This window comes from Rhinatrema bivittatum, chromosome 7 (genome assembly GCF_901001135.1).
Source record: "Rhinatrema bivittatum chromosome 7, aRhiBiv1.1, whole genome shotgun sequence".
NCBI classification, from domain to species: domain Eukaryota; kingdom Metazoa; phylum Chordata; class Amphibia; order Gymnophiona; family Rhinatrematidae; genus Rhinatrema; species Rhinatrema bivittatum.
In genome coordinates this window covers 281379334-281400572 of record NC_042621.1, presented here as the reverse complement: position 1 = coordinate 281400572, position 21239 = coordinate 281379334, and the positions used below count along the sequence as shown (strand labels likewise).

Here is a 21239-nt window from a genome sequence, read left to right as displayed (position 1 = left end):
TATATATGTGGAGCTCAAATGATGATTTTGAGCAGTTGTGACATTCATTGCTAGCCGTTCAATGGTGTATCTGGTATATTTTCTCCTGTTTTTATTTCTTTTCATTTTAATTGTGTTGTATTTAAGAATCATCAGCTCACCTTGTATTGTATTAATTTCAAATGAATGCACATCCCTAATGTTTTATTTGCATTTGTTGAAGTTTATTAGTTAATTTTATCTTGTCTTAATAGTATTTGTGCATTTTAACTGTACATCATTTTGATTATTGTAAGAAAGGCGATTCATCAAATTGAATAAGCTAAACTAATTATTAGGCAGGTAGACTAAGGAAAGCTGTTGCTATTCCTTGGAATAACATGTTAAAACAGATCTACTTTATGGGAGTAGCTAATACAGCTCTTACTACCCTTAATCACTAAGCCTGATACTTTTGATGCAGCTCCAACATTGCTCTCTGCTTCCACGGCAAGGGCTAAGAGAAATTGGATTTAAACAACATCCGAAGGCCCTGACTTTTACGGTCTGGGAAACTAAGCATGGGGGTAACCTGCACAGTGCGACAGATGCTGGCATAAGTATAAGCTTGCTGGGCAGACTGGGTGGATCATCTGGCCCCTTTCTGCCATCATTTCTATACTTCTGTACTTGTGACCTGGGCTGGCCACTGTCAGAGATAAGATGCTGGGCTCGATGGATGTTGGTCTGACCCAGTCTGGCATTTCTTATGTTCTTACACATACTGTATGCACTTTAACCCACTGATAGCACCAGTTCTCAAAGGATATTTTGTGCATACTTTCCCTTGGAATACTGTCTAGCGAAAAGGAAACCTGCAGACATTTGCACCTGCTTTTTCTTGGATAATCTTTCCCTTCCAACCAATGCACCTAGTTTTGGAAATGGAAAACTGGAATGCTGTTGCATTTCTCGCCCTAGCTCCATCCCTGGGAATGCCTCCACTCCATGCGGGTAAAAGCATATGCATTGTTTTATGGAGAAGATGGGCACGTTTCAGACAGCCCTTTCTTTCACCTAGGTAGACAGCCAGTGTGCTAGATACATGGTTTTTGGAAATCGCCCTTCTATACCTTTCTTAAAATGCAGAAACCATAAAGGGGAAGATGTTCAAAGAGTTACAAAGGATTTATGCATGTAGAATTGGGATATACTCATACACGTAGCTCTTGTACTTTGGAAGCGAATTTCCTTTCAGTCAGAAGTTATGCATGTGCTTGCTATTTCATGGGTACTTCAATGGCAATAAAATGGAGTCTTTCGAGGGCATTCCAGCGTGGGATTCAGAAGTCCATTCACAAGTATTTTGTAAGTGGTGTCCAGGGCAACTTCCATGGCACGCTTTTGAGTCAGGGAAAGGAAATCACATTTGTCTTTTGTCTGTTTTTGGATTGAAGGACAGGGTTAAGTGGTAGGGGTCAGGACACAGTGGTGGAGAGTCTAGGCGAACTAGTGGAGGTCTGGTGATGTCGGCAAACTGGGGAAGTACATGCATATGTTGTGAAATATCCGCCTCGGCGCATAAACCGGTTTCCCATTATTTCCTATGTAAAATATAGTTGCGCAGGTTTTGTAAAATAGGCGCACAAACTCTGCGGATCCCTGCATTAAAAAAAATGTGTGCACACTGACACACACACATGTGCTTTCCGGGCAGACATATGTGGTATTTTATAAGCTGCGTGGCTCCCACTGTACAGTTTATTACATACAAGCATAGCTTTGCCCTTGCCCACTTCTGTGTGTCTGTGTGGTCTTACTTGAAATTATCCCCAGGATAATATTCCTTTTAAAAACAATGTTTTCTGACTTTTGTTGGCATCTGTAGGTGTTCTTTTTATTATCATTTTCTTTCCCAATGTTAGTTTTCTCCCTCTTTTTTCCACTTTTCTGTTCCCTCTTTCTCTCTCCCCTCCAGTCTCTTGTCATTTATGCCGGTTCCTTTTCCTCAGTCTCTAGGCTCCTTTCCTCCTATTTCTCTTCTCTTCTCCCATTCCTCATAAAGTCTCTTATCCTGTCCTGCCTCTCTGTAGCTTCCCCCCCTCCTCTAGCCTCTGCTTCTCTTTTGCTCTTCTTCCTCCTTCCCTCGTTTTTCTCCCTTCCTGTGTACCCTTACTCTTTCTCTTCCACTCAAACAAACCCCTTTCTCCCTCCACATGCCTCCATCCTTTCTTGTTTTTAGTTAGGACCATCGCAGCTATGACCCTCCCCCCCCCCCCCCCCCCAATCCACTGATTAAGCCAGCGTGCAGATTTCCATTTACGTTGAGCCATATGCTGTTGCAGAAGGAAACAGCTCCCGGCAGCACTCACTGGCTGTGAAGCAGAGCAACACAGGTGGCAGCCAATAATGAGACTGGTAGCAGGTAACGAGGCAGCAGGTAATGTTGCTACAGGAGGGGGAGTAGGAGGAGGAAAGAGCCAGCTGGGAGGTGTTGTGAGAAGCTCTAGCCAAGAAATTGGCCGTATCAGGGGGGAGGCAACAGCCAGGAGCAGAGTCTGACAGGAGGACTAGATCCCACTATGGAGAGGCAACAGGAGCAGCTCAAAAGGGCGACAGACCAGGGGGGGGGGGTCAGATTTAGGACAATTCACCAGGGTTTCTTCCCTAGTAGTTTACGCTGGCAGGTGGCAGGGCATAAATGATTTGAGCTGAGGTGGCGACTGGCGAATGGGAGGGCAGTTTGTTGGATTCTGAAGCATCAGGCAAATTCTACAGCATTCACAACTAACTAGTAGCCCTAGGCAGACCCCCGAAATACTGATAGTGCTCAAATGTTGACTACGCCTCTCGCAGCTACGGTCAACCTGTCTTTGAAGGCAGGCCGGGTTCTGGGAAAGGGGAGGAAAGCAGAAGTAGCCTCATGCCGCAAAAGCAGCAACAATTAGCAAGCAAGAAACTTTAAATCGTCTAATTTGATCAGGTGAGCAGAATAGGGGGATTAAGAAACTGCAGTGGATGTTTTGTATTTGGAATTTAGAAAGGTATTCAAACTTTTCCACTTAAAAAAGTTGATAAGCAAACTAGCAAGTGCAAAAGTAGGATAGAAAATTGTCAACTGAGTAAGGAACTGGTTACGCAACAGAACTCAGAAGATGATAGTCAGTACAGTCTGCTCCAGTATAGGTATAGTAATTTGAATGCAATATATTATAAAATGCAAGCTCTGAGAGAATAAATAAATAAGTTGCTTCAGGTTTCACTGCTCAGGCAGGAACTTTTCAAGAATTCTATGAGCAATGTTGTAGAAAAACTTAAAAGAAAAATATGGTGGTTTGAAGATGTTACAGAGTGACTTGAAAAAGCTATGTTCATGGTCTGGTTATCAGTTCATGCCTTCCATACCTCAGGCTGGCTGGAGATGCTGCTGAGGTAGTGTTCACAGGCCCTGGTGGGGAGGGACTCATGGTCATCACTAAGTGTGACAACTGGTGGTGCGATTCAGAGCTTGAAAGGAACCCCAGTGCATGGCTCCCAGCCTCAGGACCAATGCTGCAACAACTACACTAGGAATAGTGGGAGGGCAAATCATTTAACATAGTGGGTGCTACAGGTGAGAAACAGCTTTCTCTGTGCACAAGAAGGACAGAAATCAGCCACATGCAAGCTGAGGGTTGTATATATTTGTCATGTTTTGTTTTTTTTTTTTAATCAGCAATAGAACATGCAACCTGTATTCTGATAGAGATTGGAGGGAGAAATGAAGGAACTAATTAAATAAGCTCTTGAGAAATGCTTGACCAGAACTGCTGAATTGATAAGAAGCATTTTTAGGAAGTAATGAGCAGGTAGAAGAACAGGTGGCAGCTTTGCAGAAAACATCTATGGAAGCAGAGTGAAGATAGGCTAAGGAACATAAGGAACATAAAAATTACCATACTGGGTCAGACTGAGGGTCTATCAAGCCCAGTATCCTGTTTCCAACAGTGGCCAATCCAGGTCACAAGCACCAGACAAGATCCTAAGCAGATCCCATGCTGCTGTTGCACAGTAATATTTAGTGACTATTCTAGGTAAGTCTGCTTGATTAATAGTTTATGGACTTCACCTCTAGGAACTCGTCCAAACCTTTTTTAAACCCAACTATAATAACTACCTTAACCACATCTTTCAGAAATTAATTCCAGAGCTTAATTGCCCGTTGAGTGAAAACACATTTTCTCCAATTTGTTTTGGATGTGTTACCTACTAAATTCATGGAGTATCCCCTAGTCTTTGTTTGTTTTCTTTTTTTAAAGAGTAAATAACCAATTTACATTTACTCATTCTAGTCCACTCATGAATTTATAGACCTCTATCATATCCTCCCCTCAGCCATCTTTTCTCCCTAATGTCTATACTCTTCTTCATATGGGATCCATTCTATCCCTTTGTCATTTTGGTCATCCATCTCTGTACCTTTTCCAATTTAAATGTGGCAACCAGAAAAGACTCATCATGAAGTGATAAGAGACATTATGACATTTGCCATTTTATTCGCCATTCCTTTCCTAATAATTCATAACATTCTCTTGCTTTTTTGACTGCCACTGCACACTGAGCTATGGATTTCAAAGAATGGACCACTATGGCAACCAGATCCTTTTCCTGGATGGTATCTCCCAATATGGAACCAAACACCATCGTGTAACTATAGTGTAGGTTACTTTTTCCCTATGTGTATCACTTTGCACTTGTCCACATCAGAGGCGCAGCGAGGGGGGCAGGAGGGCCAAAGCCCCCAGGCGCTAGGCTATAGGGGGGCCTGGGTGCAGGGGATCTCATCCAGGAAGAAGAAGAGGCCTTGGTGCTTGGGAAATTTTAAATGTATATGACTTCAATTAATATAAGTTATTCTGTTTGTCAGTAGTTTTAAAATATTATTTTATTAGTATGGTTTTATTATTATAATTGATGCTTTATGCTTCTTGACTTTTATTGGTTTTATGAGGAATGGTGGTTCTGTTTTTCCATGGCTTCTTGGGGTTTCCACTTCATTAAAAGAGAACTTTTTTCCCTGGTAACTGACAAAACATTTTGAAGGAAATTTTAAATAAAAAGTAGCTCCAATTTCCAGGGTCTTGTTCTTTAACATAAGGAAGTGTCTTCTACGTATTTGCGTAGATCTAGACACATCTGGAAAGACATAAAATTTTGGCCACAGAATGACAAAATCCTTATTCTTAAAGAATTTTTCCCAGTACTATATCCTTATCCTTCTCCAAGGAAAAAGATAGAAATAATGTTGCCCTTCTATTTATAATATCCGTAGATTCTTCTAACAAAAGTAGATATCCCTAAGCTTTTCTCCTCTAACTGCCCATTGTTATCACTAGGGCGAACTGGGAAATAATAAATTTTTGATACAACCGGTATGTCATTATCTTCATACGCTAAATTTTCTTTCAGAAATTTCAGAAACAATCTAGTAGTTGGGAAGTTAACAAACCTTACATTTTTAATTCTCAATAGATTTTCCACATTTTCTATTTCGGTATGTAAAGAATTACAATCAATAATGCTCATACTCTCTCTCTCTTGAATATTCTGTATTTTCCCTTCTACTGTTTTTAGAGTTAGCTCTACTTCATTTAGCCTTTTTCCTTGTTCCAATATAGACAACCTATTAACATTAACTAACGAGGATAGGGAGTTGTTAACTTGAACTAGGTTAGAGTTCAATTTCGTCAAAACCCTCCACAAGTCCCCCATAGTCACATTGGCCAGGTCTACATAATCAATCTGTGCTCTGTCTAAGGTAATTATTATATTACCTTCTTCTGCTTCTGTAGACTGTGCTACAGAGCAGGAGGCTGGATCAACAACAGTCAATGGAGATTGCATTTCTTGTGCACTCACGTTTCCTGACATATTCTCAGCTTGCTGGTTTTTTCCTGTGTTTCCTGGTGGTTGTGGAGGGGTCGGTTGGTTGCCTGCACTTAGTGAGGCATCAGAAATACCTCAGATGGAGTCCATACATGGCGTTCCCTGCCAATTAATGTGAGCGTCCATAGGACCAATTTTCACTGTTGATGGTGACGAGGTGACAAAATGCGCCTTCCTTCTCCGACCCATAGATTGGGAACCACGAGGTATGTTAGACTTCCAAAACTTTATCTAGCCGGCCGCGGTCCTTCACGGTCAAAGCCGGTCTAAGCTGCGCGCCGGCGGCACTGTGTGCCAACGTTCCTCAGGTTTTGAAGGCCCGGTCCCTGGATGATGACGTCAGGAATGCTGGATCAGCTGGCTCTAATCCAGCTCAGCTCCGTTCTCACCACACTCTTAGAGGTAGGCTCTGCTGATTTTAATTGCAGTCTCTGCGTTCCTCACCAGGACGGCTTTCTTTCACTCCTTCTGGTTCTCTCTTAGGGCCCCCAATGCCATTTCATTTTTTTAGTTCTTTCAGAACTCTGGAGTTGATACCATCTGGTCCAGGTGATTTGCTACTCTTTAGCTTCTCAATCTGCCTTATTATATCTTCCAGCTTCACCATGATTTGTTTCTTCTGAATCATCATCACTGAATACAATTTCTGACATTGGTATCTACACATCATCCTCTTCAATACCAAAGCAAAGAATCAATTTACTCTTTCCATGATGGCCTTTTCCATATGTGCCCCTTTAACCCCCCTGATCATCTAACAGTCCAACTGATACCTTCAGCTGCTTCCAATATTTTTAAAAGTTTTATTATGAGTTTTTGCCTCTACAGCCAGCTTCTTTTCAAATTCTCTTTTAACCTGTCTTATCAATGTTTTATACTGAACTTGCCATGCTTATGCTTTTTCATATTTTCTTCAGATGGATCCTTTTCCCAATTTTTGAAAGAAGCTTTTTTGGCTAAAATAGCCTCTTTTACCTCACCTTTTAATCGTAACAGCAGTCATTTGGCCTTCCTTACATTTTTTTTTAATGCATAGAATACATCTGGACTGGACTTCTGAGACTGTATTTTTAAACAATGACCATACTTGATGTAAACTCTTAACCTCTGTAGCTGCACCTTTCATTTTTTTTCTACTATTTTCCTCATTTTATCAAAGTCTCCCATTTGAAAGTTTAATGCTAGAGCTAAACATTTACTTAATGTCCTCCCTCCAATTATTAAGTCGAATTGATCACACTATGATCACTGTTGCCAAGTTGCCCCTCCACTATTACCTCTTGCATCAAGTCCTGCATTCCACTAAGAATTAGGTCTAAAATCGCTCCCCTGCTCACTGGTTCCCAGGCCAACAGTTCCATGAGGCATTTATTTCATCTAGAAACTTGACTTCCTTAGCATGTCTTGATGTTACATTTTCCCTGTCAATACTGGGATAATTGAAATCTCCCATTATAACTTTGCTGCCAAATTTGTTATACAATCAGCATGTCAGCGCATGCAAGTTGTAAAGTGGCATTTCCATGTGCCATCACCGGGATCCGCGTGCACATGGACACCTGCACGTGGGTTTAAAAATTTACATTATAGTTGGCAGGAGCAACTGGAAAGACTGGATGGGACAAGAGAGCCTTAGTGGGCAGCAACTACAATATCGCTAGGTAACTTGGATGCTGATGTCTATTTTGCTTTATTTACTCCAGCAATGGAGGGTTCCAGAAATGTAGCATTAAGAGTATTCTTCACAGAAAATAAAACATTGGGAATATGCTTGAGTATTTGAGAGCTAAGGAATAGTGAGAGCATGGCATAATTACAGTTATTGCAAGGTAGTAGGTGATAGCGTATAACATGCCAGGATGAAAGAAAATGGTTGAAAATGCAGAATGTTGACGGAAACGATAATTAACAAGTAGCGCCACTCCTCAGCAGCCGTGATCCTAATTCAATTTTATCTCTAAGGAAGATCATCTACACAAATACTGTATATGGATAAAAGAACAGAAGCACCTCTCCAGTTTAAGAAGTGCACATTAGTTCTGTATTATTCTTTCTTCATCATATCTTTCTTTGATTAGCAAGACAAGATGTTTTCTCCTTTGATGTCTTCACCAAAGCAGATACAGTGTTACACTCAGGACCGAGGACTCAGTAGGCCTCTGTTTGTTGTATGCTATAAAATTCTACATTCTCAGCATGGGAAGGATCAGTTTCATAAGCCATTTACCTGGATGAACACCAATCTACACCGTTAATAGGGCCATCTGGAAGCTTGTCCACTTCTTCCCAGGCTAAACATACCTAAGATGTCCCACCGTGTGCGCACATTTATCCGCATTAAGAAGAGGCATTCCCAAAGGCATGTTTTGGTCAGGAGAGGAAAAGAACATGCATTGATTATATGTTCAAATTTATGCATGCTATTTTTCATTGAAGAGTATTCACAGAAAAATCAGGTGGCAATGTCTGCGGATAATTTGTTCCCAGAGCAATTTTCAAAGGGAAAGCATACACGTGCTTTGTCTTTGAAAACTAGTGCACAAAGGGCAAAAAGTACCTGCACATTTTGCAGCAATGCTGTCAGTTTGAAAGTTTCCTCCTACATAAATTACAGCAAACAAATATGTATAATCATATTTTATATTAGGTTTTTCACTAGAAGGAGGTTTCATTAGAGCTCTGGATGGGATGAGAGGAGGTGTGAGTGGGTGTTTCTGCGATAAGAATGTGTTGGGGGCATTTTCTATGGTTATAGAGAATGAAGGGTGGATTTTGGGAAGGAGATTTTTGGGACCCCGCTTTTTCAGTTCTGCATATTTATGCCTTTGTGCATATTAAGGTAGATTTTAAGAGTCGCGCGCAGGCGCACATGTGCATACGTTTGCCAGCGTGTACACATGGACGCGCCGATGTTATAACATGCGTGCGTCTATGCGCACGTTAAAAAATTCACTACCCGTGTGCACATGCGTCCACCATTTCATATCAATGCGTGCATGTGTGCGCGAATGCCTTCTCACACACATAAGTGGGGGGATTTTAGTAGATGCATGCGGTGACCCATTAGGGCCTATTTCCCTGTACCCTCCCAGTTCGCCCCTGTAAAGGAGCAGACTTCCTAAACCCCCTACCTAATCTGCCTCCCTTTTACCCTACTAGCCCTGACCCCTAAAACCCCCACTGACTATCCTAGATTTTTTTATTTTACTACTTACCTGTAGGCCATAGTAATCATTGGATCCCAGCACGCACTTGTATGAGATTCAGACTTAATGGCACTGTCCTGGCCCGCCCATGCACCGCCCATGCCCCACCCAGACCCTACCCATGGCCCGCCCTTTTTTTAAAATCCTTTCGAAAGTGCGTACTGAGAGATATGTGCATGGCTAAGGGCCTCTTAAAATCTGCGTGGCCTGCACACATCCAGTCATGAGCATATCTCCCAGATTAGGGCTTTTAAAATTTGCTCTATTGCATATTGGTTATTTTACTTTTATTATATATAGTTATGGTTGTATTTATTTTGATTTATTTTTGTTTGCAATTTATGACTGTAAAATGCCTCAAGCACCATATGGTGGTGAAGCATGAGTCTACTTTGATATTTAAATTTGTTCTGTGACCAGACAAGTGCTACAGTTTTTCTGAAGGGTTATATTTATCTCATCAGGAAAGAGCATTCTAAGAAAATTGCTTTGCAGGTTTGTTTTGAGTTGTTTTTAAGACATATTTTGAAAATCTTTTGTATATTTTGGTGAAAAGGGTTTACAAACTGGGAGGTTTTGATGCTCAATTTTTGGATTTTTTTTTTTTTTTGCAGTAATGATTAACCTCTCAATCTGCGAAGGTGGGAGCAATGTAGCTATATCCGAACTGGCTTTTACATCCAAATTTTCTGAGTAATAATAAAAAATATAAAATAATAAATAATAAATAATGAGAAATAATATACAATCAAGATATCTTCAAAAATTGGTTGATAATCAAGCAATATTATTAATAAGATGTTCTAGTTCTGCGAATCTGTAAAATGCATTCTTTGGGTTTTTGTTTTTTTTTTATCAGATATAGATATATAGAGAGAGATATACAATGTAGACCTGAAATAATGCAGGCGACAGGGTCCATAAATTTGGTCTGCATAATAAATTAACCCAGGTTATATCAATTTTATATAATTTGTTATAATAGATAAGAAAGATGGGATAATCTTATACTGTACAATTTTTTGGATGTTGGAAATAAGAGAGTGAATTTTAAAACCCTTTGAGCAGCAAAACCGGGAGATACAAATGTGACTCGGCCGCATGGGGGCTGCGCAGATTTTAAAAGGCCCGTGACCATGCGCTTATCTCCCAGTACGTGGATAAAAGAGTTTGGACAAAAAAGGGTTGGGGCATGATCATGGTCTGGGCAGGGCCTGGGAGGGTTATGGCTGCACCCATGAAGTCACTTATGCACTCTAGTGCGCACCAGGATCCCTCAACGACGTAACTTTCTTCTGCTATGGACAGCGTGTAAGTAGAGAAATAAAAAAGCAGGTAACCAGCGGGGTTTTAGGGGTTGGGGTTAGTTAGGTTAAAAGGGAGGCAAACTAGGTAGGTGGTTTAGGAAGTCCACTCCTTTACTTGGGCGACCTGGGAAATAGGCCTATTGCATCACAATACGTACCTATTAAAATTCCCCCCTTACACACTCGAGATGGGATTCATGCGCATATGCGCACGTCAATGTAAAATCGCAAATGCATGTATGTGTGGCTAGCCAACTTTATAACATGCATACATGTGCACCTCCATGTGAGTGCAGGCAAATGCGCGCACATTTGTGCCCGCACATGGCTCTTAAAAATCTACCTTACAGGTTTCATTGCTAAGAAGAAAAATGCTAAAAACTAAACACCTGTCTTCTATCATTAACAATTTTAGAAAATATCAGGAAATAACAAGAAGAGTAGTCTAGTGGTTAGAGCAGCAGGTTACAACCCAAGGGAAATTAGGGTTCAAACCCCACTGCTGCTTCCTTGTGACCTTGGGCAAGTCACTTAACCCTCCATTGCCTCGGGTACACGCTCAAAGGTGAATTTTAAAAACACGCACAAATAAACGAAAGATACACAAATCAGTCGGGCCGGTGCGCCGAGCGGATTTTAAAAGCCGTCCGTGTACACGCATTTCTCCTGGTAAGCACACAAATGAAAAAGTCCCAAAAAAGAGGCAGGGCATGGTCTGGGTGAGGCATGGACGTGTCAGGGGAAGACAAAGGGCCGTGTGCATAAAAACGCGCACAGGCATGCACCAGGGTCCCCCTGCCACGTAACTTTATTTCTGCTAGGGATGGCGTGTAAGATAGAAAACCAAAAAAAGTAAAGAGGTGAGCAAGGTTTTAAAGGTCGGGGTTAACAGAGTAAGAGGAGGCTATATAACTAGAGGAGTTAGGAAGTCCTATCTCTTACCTAGGCGAACTGGGAAAACTGGGAATTGTGCCGCGTGCATGTCCACTAAAATCCCCCCACTTAGGCAGTAGAAGTGTCATTTGCGTGCATCTGCGCACACATAGGCATGCCTACAGCCTATTTTATATCATGCCTGCATGTACACACGTATGTCATGAAAATGGCAGTGTCCCTGGGCGTGAGTCGGCAAACGCGTGTAAACGCGTGCCCGTGCGGCTGTTTAAAAGTTACTGTCTTAGATCATAGGACTCTGCGGACAGAGCAGAACCTCTGTCCGCAGAACGTAATCTCTTGTGAAATGCCAAAAAGCAGAATGAAAATAAATAAAAGATATGTTTCTCAACATTGGAAAAAATGTTTGATTTCACTGTGAAATAGGGAGCCAACCTTTGAGATCACTCTATCGATCCACGTAATGTCAGATCTACAGTGTGAGAATAGAGATATAGATTATAAAATTGCATTTTTCATAAATGTTTGTAAGCTGATTATGTATGTTAAACTGTAATCCGTACTGAACAAGCTTGTTTGAAAAGTGCAGAATATAGAAACTTTTAAATAAATAAAGATATATATATGTGGAATTTGAAACAGAATGATGGCAGATTTCATACTTACGTAGCACAGTTTTTGTTGCTAGGATTAATATTTCTTTACCGAGGACTCCAGTAAAGTGCTCAAAGATGATGCAAATTTAAGTAATTGCAATTACAGTAATTCGAGTATTTCTCCTTCTGAAAGTGGTGCATTTCAAATGTTCTAGCATTTTTTTTTTTTATGCAGGAGCATGCTGCTGAGATCGTGTGCCCTGCACTGCCCGCTCGCACTATGATAGGCTGACTTCTTGGCTTTTGATGTGACTGCCCATTGAAGGAGGGGGGGGGGAGAGGATGACTTAATAGGCCCTCTCCCTAGGAAACCTCTCGTATGGGAGAGGAGGGCTGGACAGCAAAGCAAAGCTATGTACAGCTGTTTGTCCAGGTTAAGGCACAGCAGCAGAAGAGACGTCTCTGTCCCTGTGCCCGTTGAAGCACCGTGACATTTCGGAGCCGTGCAAACAGCCGAAGGCGTGGCGATATCCAGCCTGCCACGTCTTTTCCATTTCTGCGCAGAAAAAGGACATTCAGGCTGGCACAGGGCACATTTGACTCTGCCTGCCGGTAGTCAGAAAAATGTAAGGGAAAAGGCAAATCCGATTCCTAAATTTAGTAAGCAGGTGCACTGATTGCAGAATGCAAATTATAAACACCCACTAAGCCAGAAAAGTCAAGAAAAGCAAGCAGAAAGGTACATATTTTGAATTTGCCAGTTGTAAGGGCAAGTCTCACATAAAATACAGCGGCGCGTGTTTAAAAATGAATGTGGGAAAAATGCAGGCAGAAAAGTATTTTTAAGATCACGGTACAAATAGGCAGTTGCATTATAGGAAGGATAAAGCCCACTGAGGATGAGTCCAAAACGTCCAGCTCTGATTGGAGGTTTACAGTCCACAATATTTATTAGTATTGGTTTTCCCCCAGGGATGATAAAGCAGCCTATTCAAGATTTCAAGAGGGTTTCTGGTACAGACAACACAAGCTGTAAAAGGGAAATCACAGGTTTTCCCAACAGTGGGATATATTAGCTAAAGGAAACTCTATTTAGTGAGAAGTTTAAAGCAAAGTCATATGATGTGGACCAAACACACTGAAAAACATTAAAAAAAAATCTTCCCTGTCCCCCATCGTTCTCCCCCATGGAACTCATGATTCACGGCAGGTTACCAGTGAATCACACAAGTGTGGAGGCAGGGTTTTCCTCCTGGGATTTGCGATGTTAGATAGAATAACCTACAAAAACACACAGATTGATTTTGTCTTGATTACCCATAACATTCACTGGCACCGGTCCACACACCCTTACTGCTGGCAATGTTTAGCATCTGGCATCAACAGTCAGATTTGTTTTATGGGTTTTGTTTTCCCCCCCCCCCCCCCCCCACTATTAAATCTGATGCTTGTAATTCTCCAGGCAAATACTATGTGGCTTGATGAAGAGCGAGGGGTGGTTATCGCCTGCCTGGTATGAATCATTTAAACTTTAAAAATTCAGGTGGAAGGAATAAATAAATAAATAAATACAAGTTGATAATATCAAGACTCATCTTCTCTACCTGAATGAAGATATACTCGTCCTGCACCACCAAGGAGCTTATATCAATGGCGCGAGGAAAGGGTCCACTCCTGGTAGTCTCGGAACACTCCTGAATTCGGCAGGTTAGATAATGGGCTTCTGCAAAATGAACAGAGGCACAGCTATTAAATATCCTATCTGCCTTTCATCCTAAACGATTGCCAACCTCCTGCCCTTAATGTGGATCCCTGATACACAAACAGTTAAAAAAAATCTCTCTTACATGTTAGGTTTTTCAGCATGTTATATACATAATTTACGGTCACTGCTGCTTAAAGGTCAATTTCCAAAACCTTAGCCGGTGGGGGACGATAACTTTCAAACAGCCGTGTGGGTGTACATGTCTATCCGCGTTATGCCGGCTCGCGCCCAGAGATGCGGCCATTTCATAGCATACGTGCATATATGCACGTATGGTATAAAATCGGCTGTACACGTGTACATGTGTGCAAAATTGTATATGGACACTCGCATGTGCGAGCAGATGCCGGCTCTACCGCATAAGTGGAGGGAATTTTATTAGATAGGCACACCGATGCAATAGCCCTTTTTCCCAGTTTGCTCCGAGTTCGCCCAGCTAACGGATTGGATTTCCTAACACCCTCCCCCCCTCCCCATTATTTACTTCCCTTTTACCCTTTTAACCTCGACCCTTAAAATCCCGCTGACTTGCCTAGTTTCAGAATTCAAGCATGCAAGAGAGACACACAAAAGAGACCATAGTAACATAGGAGAAGGAGAACACCACAGGAGGAATAAGTTCAGTGACAATAGGCAGACACTAGTGGGCATACAGGATGGACCAAGTGTTCCTTTTCTGCCTACACTGTTTAACTATTATTAAACCCCCATAACTTAATGTAGTTTTCATTGCATAAATGTGTCTCTTTGAACCGCAAAGGGGGAATTTTCAAAATTATTTCCGCACAGGGAAGAAAACTTTCATGTGAACGCACATGGTGAAATATGCACGCATATATGACTATGATCAGATATATGCAAGTATGCTTACACGTGAATACATGCAATGCATTAAATGCAAGTATTTTCCTACCTATTTAAAAAATATGCGTAGGTATATTTGACACACAAAAGTAAAGGAGGCGACCTACTTCAGGTAAAGGAGGGAGCAAGGGGGGGGGGAGGGAGGAGGGGGAGGCTGGGGGTGGGCTGGCAAGCCAATTAAAAGAACAGTCAAGCCACCCACCAGCCTCTTCCTGTGGTGGTTTTCCTGACCAACCCACCCATGTGGGACCAGCTTCTGAGGTTTCTAGGTGGCATGACGGCTGTGGAGGGCTGCCGAACAGTCATGGCATAGGGGACGGGGTTGACCACATTCTAGGGGGCGCGACCTGTGCAGTAGTTGAAAGCTGGCCAGGCACAGAATGTCTAGTAATGTGGTGTCCTGCTTCTACACTGCTTCAGTGGATGGGAGCGAGACGAGTCGTCTATCAAGTCTTCGGCTTTGAGCCGGGATTGGCCTGTGCACCACCCAAAATTTCTGTTGGCATGCTTAATGATTGACCCCTGCTCTTTTATGGACCAGGGCCTTCTTGCAGCTCAGAGAACTTCATCGGTGATCAAGTATCGAATTGTAGGATAACCTGAAGGGCAAGGCTTCGACAGCCACTTGCACACTCCCCCAATGGCACTACATTGCTGTAGCATGATGCAAAGTAGCATTTTGTAAAATTGGGGTGAGGCTTTGACAACCCTGCGCTCCCATATGGTACTACATTGCAATAGCATGATTATGATTATATTGAACATTTAGCGAATTGAAATCCTGCAGGTGAGGGTGTGGTCATCCTGGGGATTGGGATTGTTAGTAATAAGTAAATAATGTTTAGTAAATTAATTTTATGCAATTGAGTTGAATGTATCGACCTATGCTGTGGCCATATCCATCCAATTAAGATCATCTTTGCGAATTTTGGTGTGACAGAGTTGTCTCTTAGAAATGCATGAGGAGTAGTTAGGGTGGGGGATGGGGTAGGTGGGGTGGTTGGTTAATTGTAGGTAGATGAGAGGAGGTGATTGTCCATATCTGAAATGGATCTTACTCGTATAAGTCCCAATTTATGAGCGTAAGTTGGCCAATTTTAAAATATGTGTGCTTAAATGAAATTAACCAGTTTTATCAGTCCTTATCCAGGTCATTGAGACCTTCCTGGTTCTTCAGCCTGAACTCCTTCCAGTTCACCCAAACCTCCCACCCAATCAGTAGTAACCAATAAATAAGTTTATTACCACTTACACCAGAAAATTAGGAGGTATAAAAATATGTAAGCTGGCAAATGTACACGTGTCTTTTAAAATATCAACTTATGTATGTAATTGGTGGCTGTGCATATATTATTAAACAACTATGCTCCTCGGCGTGCACTGTTGCACATACATCGATGCGCATTTGCACACACCTTTGGAAATTATTGTCCCTATATGTTACATTTACACACATAATTCCTTTGAAAATCATCTCCCCTGTGGATTGTTGCTAAGTCCATAGGTACTTTTCCCTCTGGACTTTACACCCATATTTAAAGGGAAGGTAGATGCGTACCTTCCATTTGAAAAATGGCCAGGGAAAAAGGACCTACTGAGCTTTGCGCCTCCTTTTTCTGCAGATGGTTGTCCGCTGAAGAACAATAAGCATGGTTTTGAAGCCTAACACCACATCTGATCCCTGCATGTAATCTTACCCATATACAGAGTGGGCAATATGCAGACGCCCGTTTTACCAGAGTAATTGGCTTTTCAAAGCTGCCTTCTTTCTTTGTACTGTACATTAATACACCACACGTGCAGGGCACGCTTTTGACAGGCTGCAATTATTTGATTACGGTATCCATTTTGGAAAGTCCTTTTCCATGGCTTCTCAGTATTCTTGTTATTTCTGCCTAAAAACTTTACCTTGGCATTGGATCTTATTGCCATCTAGCTACACTGAGTTTGCTCTGAACATCTTCACTGACTGAGCTCAAAAAGACTTTTTAAAAACAAACCATCATCATCATCATATGCTTGAAGGATAACATGAACTGAACTATACAGACAATTGATCATAGCATTGTTTGATCCTCAGTAAGGAGGCAATTCTCGAAACAGCGCACCCAGATACACCATCCGCAGGTACTCTGAACACATGGACACCGTATGTATTTTCAAAGTGAAAGTCAACAAATACTGTCCCTTTAAAAAAAATGGCTACAGGTACAGCTTGCTCCCAGACTTTGAACCTGCTTTTGTGCAGGCTAAATTGGTCTGGGAAGTAGCACATGCACATTTGCAAATGCAATGCATGCAGGCTAGGTCGTATTGCCCCCCTCCTCCCCTTTTGCGAGGACACCTCCACTTCACCAGGCTAAAGGCACATGCGCTGTCGAACTCTGCACGCAGTCGGGTTAAGGATGAGCACTTCTCAGACAGCACCTTTTACCCAGGTAAATCGCTATTTTACCTAGGTAAATGGCTTTTGAAAATTGCCCCTCGTGGAGCAAGGCTTCAAGGAATGGATCTTTTCGTCTTCTGTGGGATCCTGCAGAGCTCAAAGTCAGTGGGAGCTCAGTGGATATCCATTAGTATGCAGACCGGGACTGACCCCAGCACAAAAGCCAAGACATGATAAATGGTCTTAGGAACAGCTCAGTCCACATTAACCATTACTCTGCAATCTTGACACCTCTATTTTCTCACCTGAAGCTAATATTTGCCAGCTCTCTAATCTTGTGCTGCAGCACAAGGCGTATGTGGAACCTTAAACCTGCAAGCTTCTAAGTACTTTTGCTTTGCACGCGGCCAGCTTATTCACATTTCATGTTTCAAAAGCTTGGTTTGAAACTACTGAAAATGCTGACAAGCAGTGAGGAGCTGGAAGCAGTCAAGGATTTGCTGATTCTGGTCTAGCAAAAACCTCTAAATGGGAAATACATTTGATGACATTTCATTGGATGTGCTGCAGAACTAATAGCTTGTTTTGACTTCCATGGCTTTTCTTTACAGTAAACTTGGTGATGCCTCAGTAATCCCATTCAGCCCACACACACACACACATTCAACCCAACATTAACTGAACAAGCTGCAGTGTGTGTGCAGATGAAATTCTGCCCAGGATCCTGGCCAGGTCTTCCGGGAGCTCTCTGCTGCCGGGACGGCCAGAATGATCTACTCCATGTTTTCGGGAAGATCAGACGGGGAGGGGGGGCTAGGGAGGGCGGTGAGGAGGAAGGGGGCAGGCAAGAAGCAGCTGATTGTTAGATGCTTTCCTGCAACTTAGCAACAAAAAAATGAAGAAAAAAAAAAGAAGGCAAAACTGAAGAATAATAAGCAAACACTGGACAAAAGGGAAGGAAACAGAAATCAGAACAAACCAAAACAGGTATTTTTATCTTCTTATCTTCTCTAACTCTTGGCAAAGGTTTGAGCTTCTAATTAGTTTCAACTGACATCAGAGCAGTTTTAAAACTTCATAATTATCCTGCTATCTGCCAAACATACAGCAGACTGTCTTGATTTCACGCCAAATCCTGGACATGCTATTCTTTGGCTGCATGCTCTCTTTTCTAGAGATTTCCAAGTCTGTAATCTCATGGTCTCTGTGCAAGCAGCAGTCATACTGAGTGTGGCATATGTGTAGGCATGCAAGGACCCCTAGAAATAGTGGGTCTAAGTGAGGCATGCCCACCCAGCTGTTTAAAGGAGCCTTAACCCAAACCAAAACACCGCACCGCATTTCTAAGCTGAAGCTTTGTTTTGTTTTTCACTTTACAACCTGCTCCCATGCTGTCCAGAATTCCCTGTTCATGACTAGGTGGGCACTTTGGCACGGAAGTTTCCTGTGTTGAAAAAAGTGATGCCTCTACCAAGCAGGCAATGTTGTTACATTCTGCAGGAAGTGAAGTGGATTCTATTTTCAAAATCCCGCTAGACACTGGAAACAAATCAACGTCGAAGCAAAAGCAGCCCTTGCAAAGTATTGTAAGCCAAATAGGAACATAAACTTTTGCAACCTTGACGAGGGTCACCAAGTAATATGTGGGAAGTTTCTGGAACGTTCCGGCTCTCCAGGGTCAGTAAGGAGTGTGTGTGTGTAGAGGGTTCCTGCTCTCTTAAGAGGTCAATTAAAGGACAGAGGGTGCTGCTACTGCAGAGCTCATGCAAACTGCAGGGCTTGTGCGCTCTGCATTCATCCTTCCTGTCAGGGGAGGGTAATTATACTGGGATATGAGAAAGGGGTGAAGGAGAAAGATGATGTCATGGTATAGATAAGGTGGTAATAATAGGAGGTACCTGCCCTATTAGAGAGGGGAGTGCTGTTGGAAAAAGGTTATTTAAGATGCTTTTCCAGGCAGCTGTAGAGGTGAAGAAGAGAGGTTTGGGGAGTGTTTAAGGGCTCCTGAAGTAGAAATGTTGCTTAAGCTTTGAAATCTGAAAAGGATGCCTCCAGCCATCCAGAAGGAGGAGCCCTAGAGTCAAAGGGGACTGTCCTTGCTGGGGAAACTCCAGAAAAGAGGTTTTTCTGACCTATGCTACCACAAAAGGCCTTGGGGCTAACTTGGATTTTGTATAATTCCCTCTTCAAAGAAAGTTATTTGAAGAAGAAGGTTTCTGCTGATCTTGTTTGAATTTTGGACTGTATCCTGTGACCTGACTGAAGATGTTTCCCTGTGACAAAGTGTTTACATTTGGATTTACAACGATTTTTTTCTTATTTGGGACCAGCAATTGGTGTGGACACTGGACTTTGTTATTTGGGCCTAGCAAGAGACTGCTCTGGTCCCCACTGGCAATCCCTGGAGGATCTTGCCTGCTCCCAGAGCTGCAGTAATGCAAGTAACCAACCCCTTCTGCAGCCTCCGAAGTTGACCCTGGAGAAAAAGGGATTATACTTTGAACAGCATACATTCAGGCAGGAAGGTGGAATCACGGATGATTATCATATTTGGCTATGCCACCTTACAAGATCATATGAGTTTGCAGATGAGGATCACGAGGTAAGAGTTCAGATCATAACAAGGTTGTTTCTCAGCCAAACTGAGGAAAGAAATTCTCAGAGACAGCAGATGCCTCTCTAAAATACTGGACACTGTATAGGAAAATTAAATGCCAAAATGACAACCTCAGGAAATAGAGCATGGCAGCCTGTCACCAGCTACAAATACTTGGGTATGCATTCCAGAAGGAATAGGCTACCTAGAACCAATCATCAAATTGCACAGGTGTTAGCCTTAGAAAACTACTTGTGTGCATTCACCTAGATGATAACAATGGCCTATTACAATTCTGGGAAATCTTGTCCACTCAAAGGTGATTGTCCTTACAACTGTGGGAAAAGAAACCTCGATAAACAAAATGCCAATCCAACAATGCTCAACGGATCTGCTTCAGACTGATAACACTACTAACAACTATGAGAATAACTTTCAAACAACTATGCGTGGCAGCGTATGTGCACGGATATATCTGTGCGTAGATTTACCATACTATTTTGTAGCCCATGAGTATCATATACGTGCGTATTATAAAATATGCGTATCTTTACCACAGAACACATGCAGGTAAGTATGCTTACACATGAAAACATGCAATGCATTAAAAGTGAGTATTTCAGTGCATTTGAACGGGCAAACTTTTCCTATTTTAAAAATATATGCACATATATTTTATGTGCAAAAATAAAGTGGGATTTATTTGCATAAAACTTGATTTATATGTGTAAGTTGGCAGATTTCTAAACATGCGTACATAATTCAATTAATCATTTTACCACTTACTCCACCAGTTCACCCAATCCTTCTCCAGGTCTTCGAGGTCCTCGTTACTCAGCCTGAACTTCTCCCAGTTCACTAGGACCTCCCACCCAGCCAATACTATACGATAAACAAGTCTAATATCAATTACACCGATTAATTAGCAGATGTAAAATTGCACAAATAAGTTGCCAAATACAGGCACGAAAGTGTCTTTTAAAATGGCAGTTATGCATGCAACCATTGGCCGTGCTCCAGAATGCCCTTAGATTTTTCCTTTTTTGCATGTGAATGTGTGCATGCAAAACGTAACCTACAAACATGCTTTTGACTATTATAAAATAGTGATTATGCAAGGACAGGCTACTTACGTGAGTACATGCTAATTTTGACATGCAGGACTCTGAAAATGACCTCCAATGCTTGTAATTTTACAGTGTCAGCAAATCAGCTTTAGTGAGGCAAAAGCTCACCCGTGATAAACTTCTCATAAAAGAGCATAAGAATGATGTCAATTTTCAAAGGGCTACATGCGTAAATTTTGGGATTTACGCGCGTGCTGGGCCTTGCGCATGTGCGCGTGGCTATCGGATTTTATAGCGCGCACATTTTATGAAATCGGTGCGTTCATGTGCGCGCGCGCGCTCTCCTTTTAAAATTGACCCCTGTGGTTTTAGGTGACACAAGTGCATCAGTGAATTTGATGGCACAACCAATAGGTTGCTATTTTACTCTGCTATTAAAGAAGTGACCAGCTCAAAATACGGAATAGTATATGAACAGCTAGGATAGGGATGGGGATGGGGATGGAGGTGGGGAAAGAGAAGAAAAGGATCGGAAGGGGTAAGAGGAGGGAGGCTAGTTTCATAATTCAGGATCTAACAGTCCACACTGCTGCCCTCAAATTATTATGCTGTGGCAACTTAAGGGCTAATTTTAAAAGCCTGCACGCATGAAAACCGAAAGATACAATTTTGGCT

The 21239-nt window shown here is 42.1% G+C and overlaps 1 protein-coding gene across 1 annotated transcript in view; it reads right to left on the bottom strand.

Annotated features, from left to right (window-relative positions):
- The window catches only part of SORCS3 (sortilin related VPS10 domain containing receptor 3), a 1039444-nt gene that overhangs the window by 352061 nt on the left and 666144 nt on the right, over positions 1-21239 (bottom strand). Inside the window, exon 8 of the mRNA XM_029610742.1 lies at positions 13491-13609. Within this exon, the coding sequence (XP_029466602.1) occupies positions 13491-13609 (119 nt within the window). The remainder of the gene's footprint in view (positions 1-13490; positions 13610-21239) is intronic.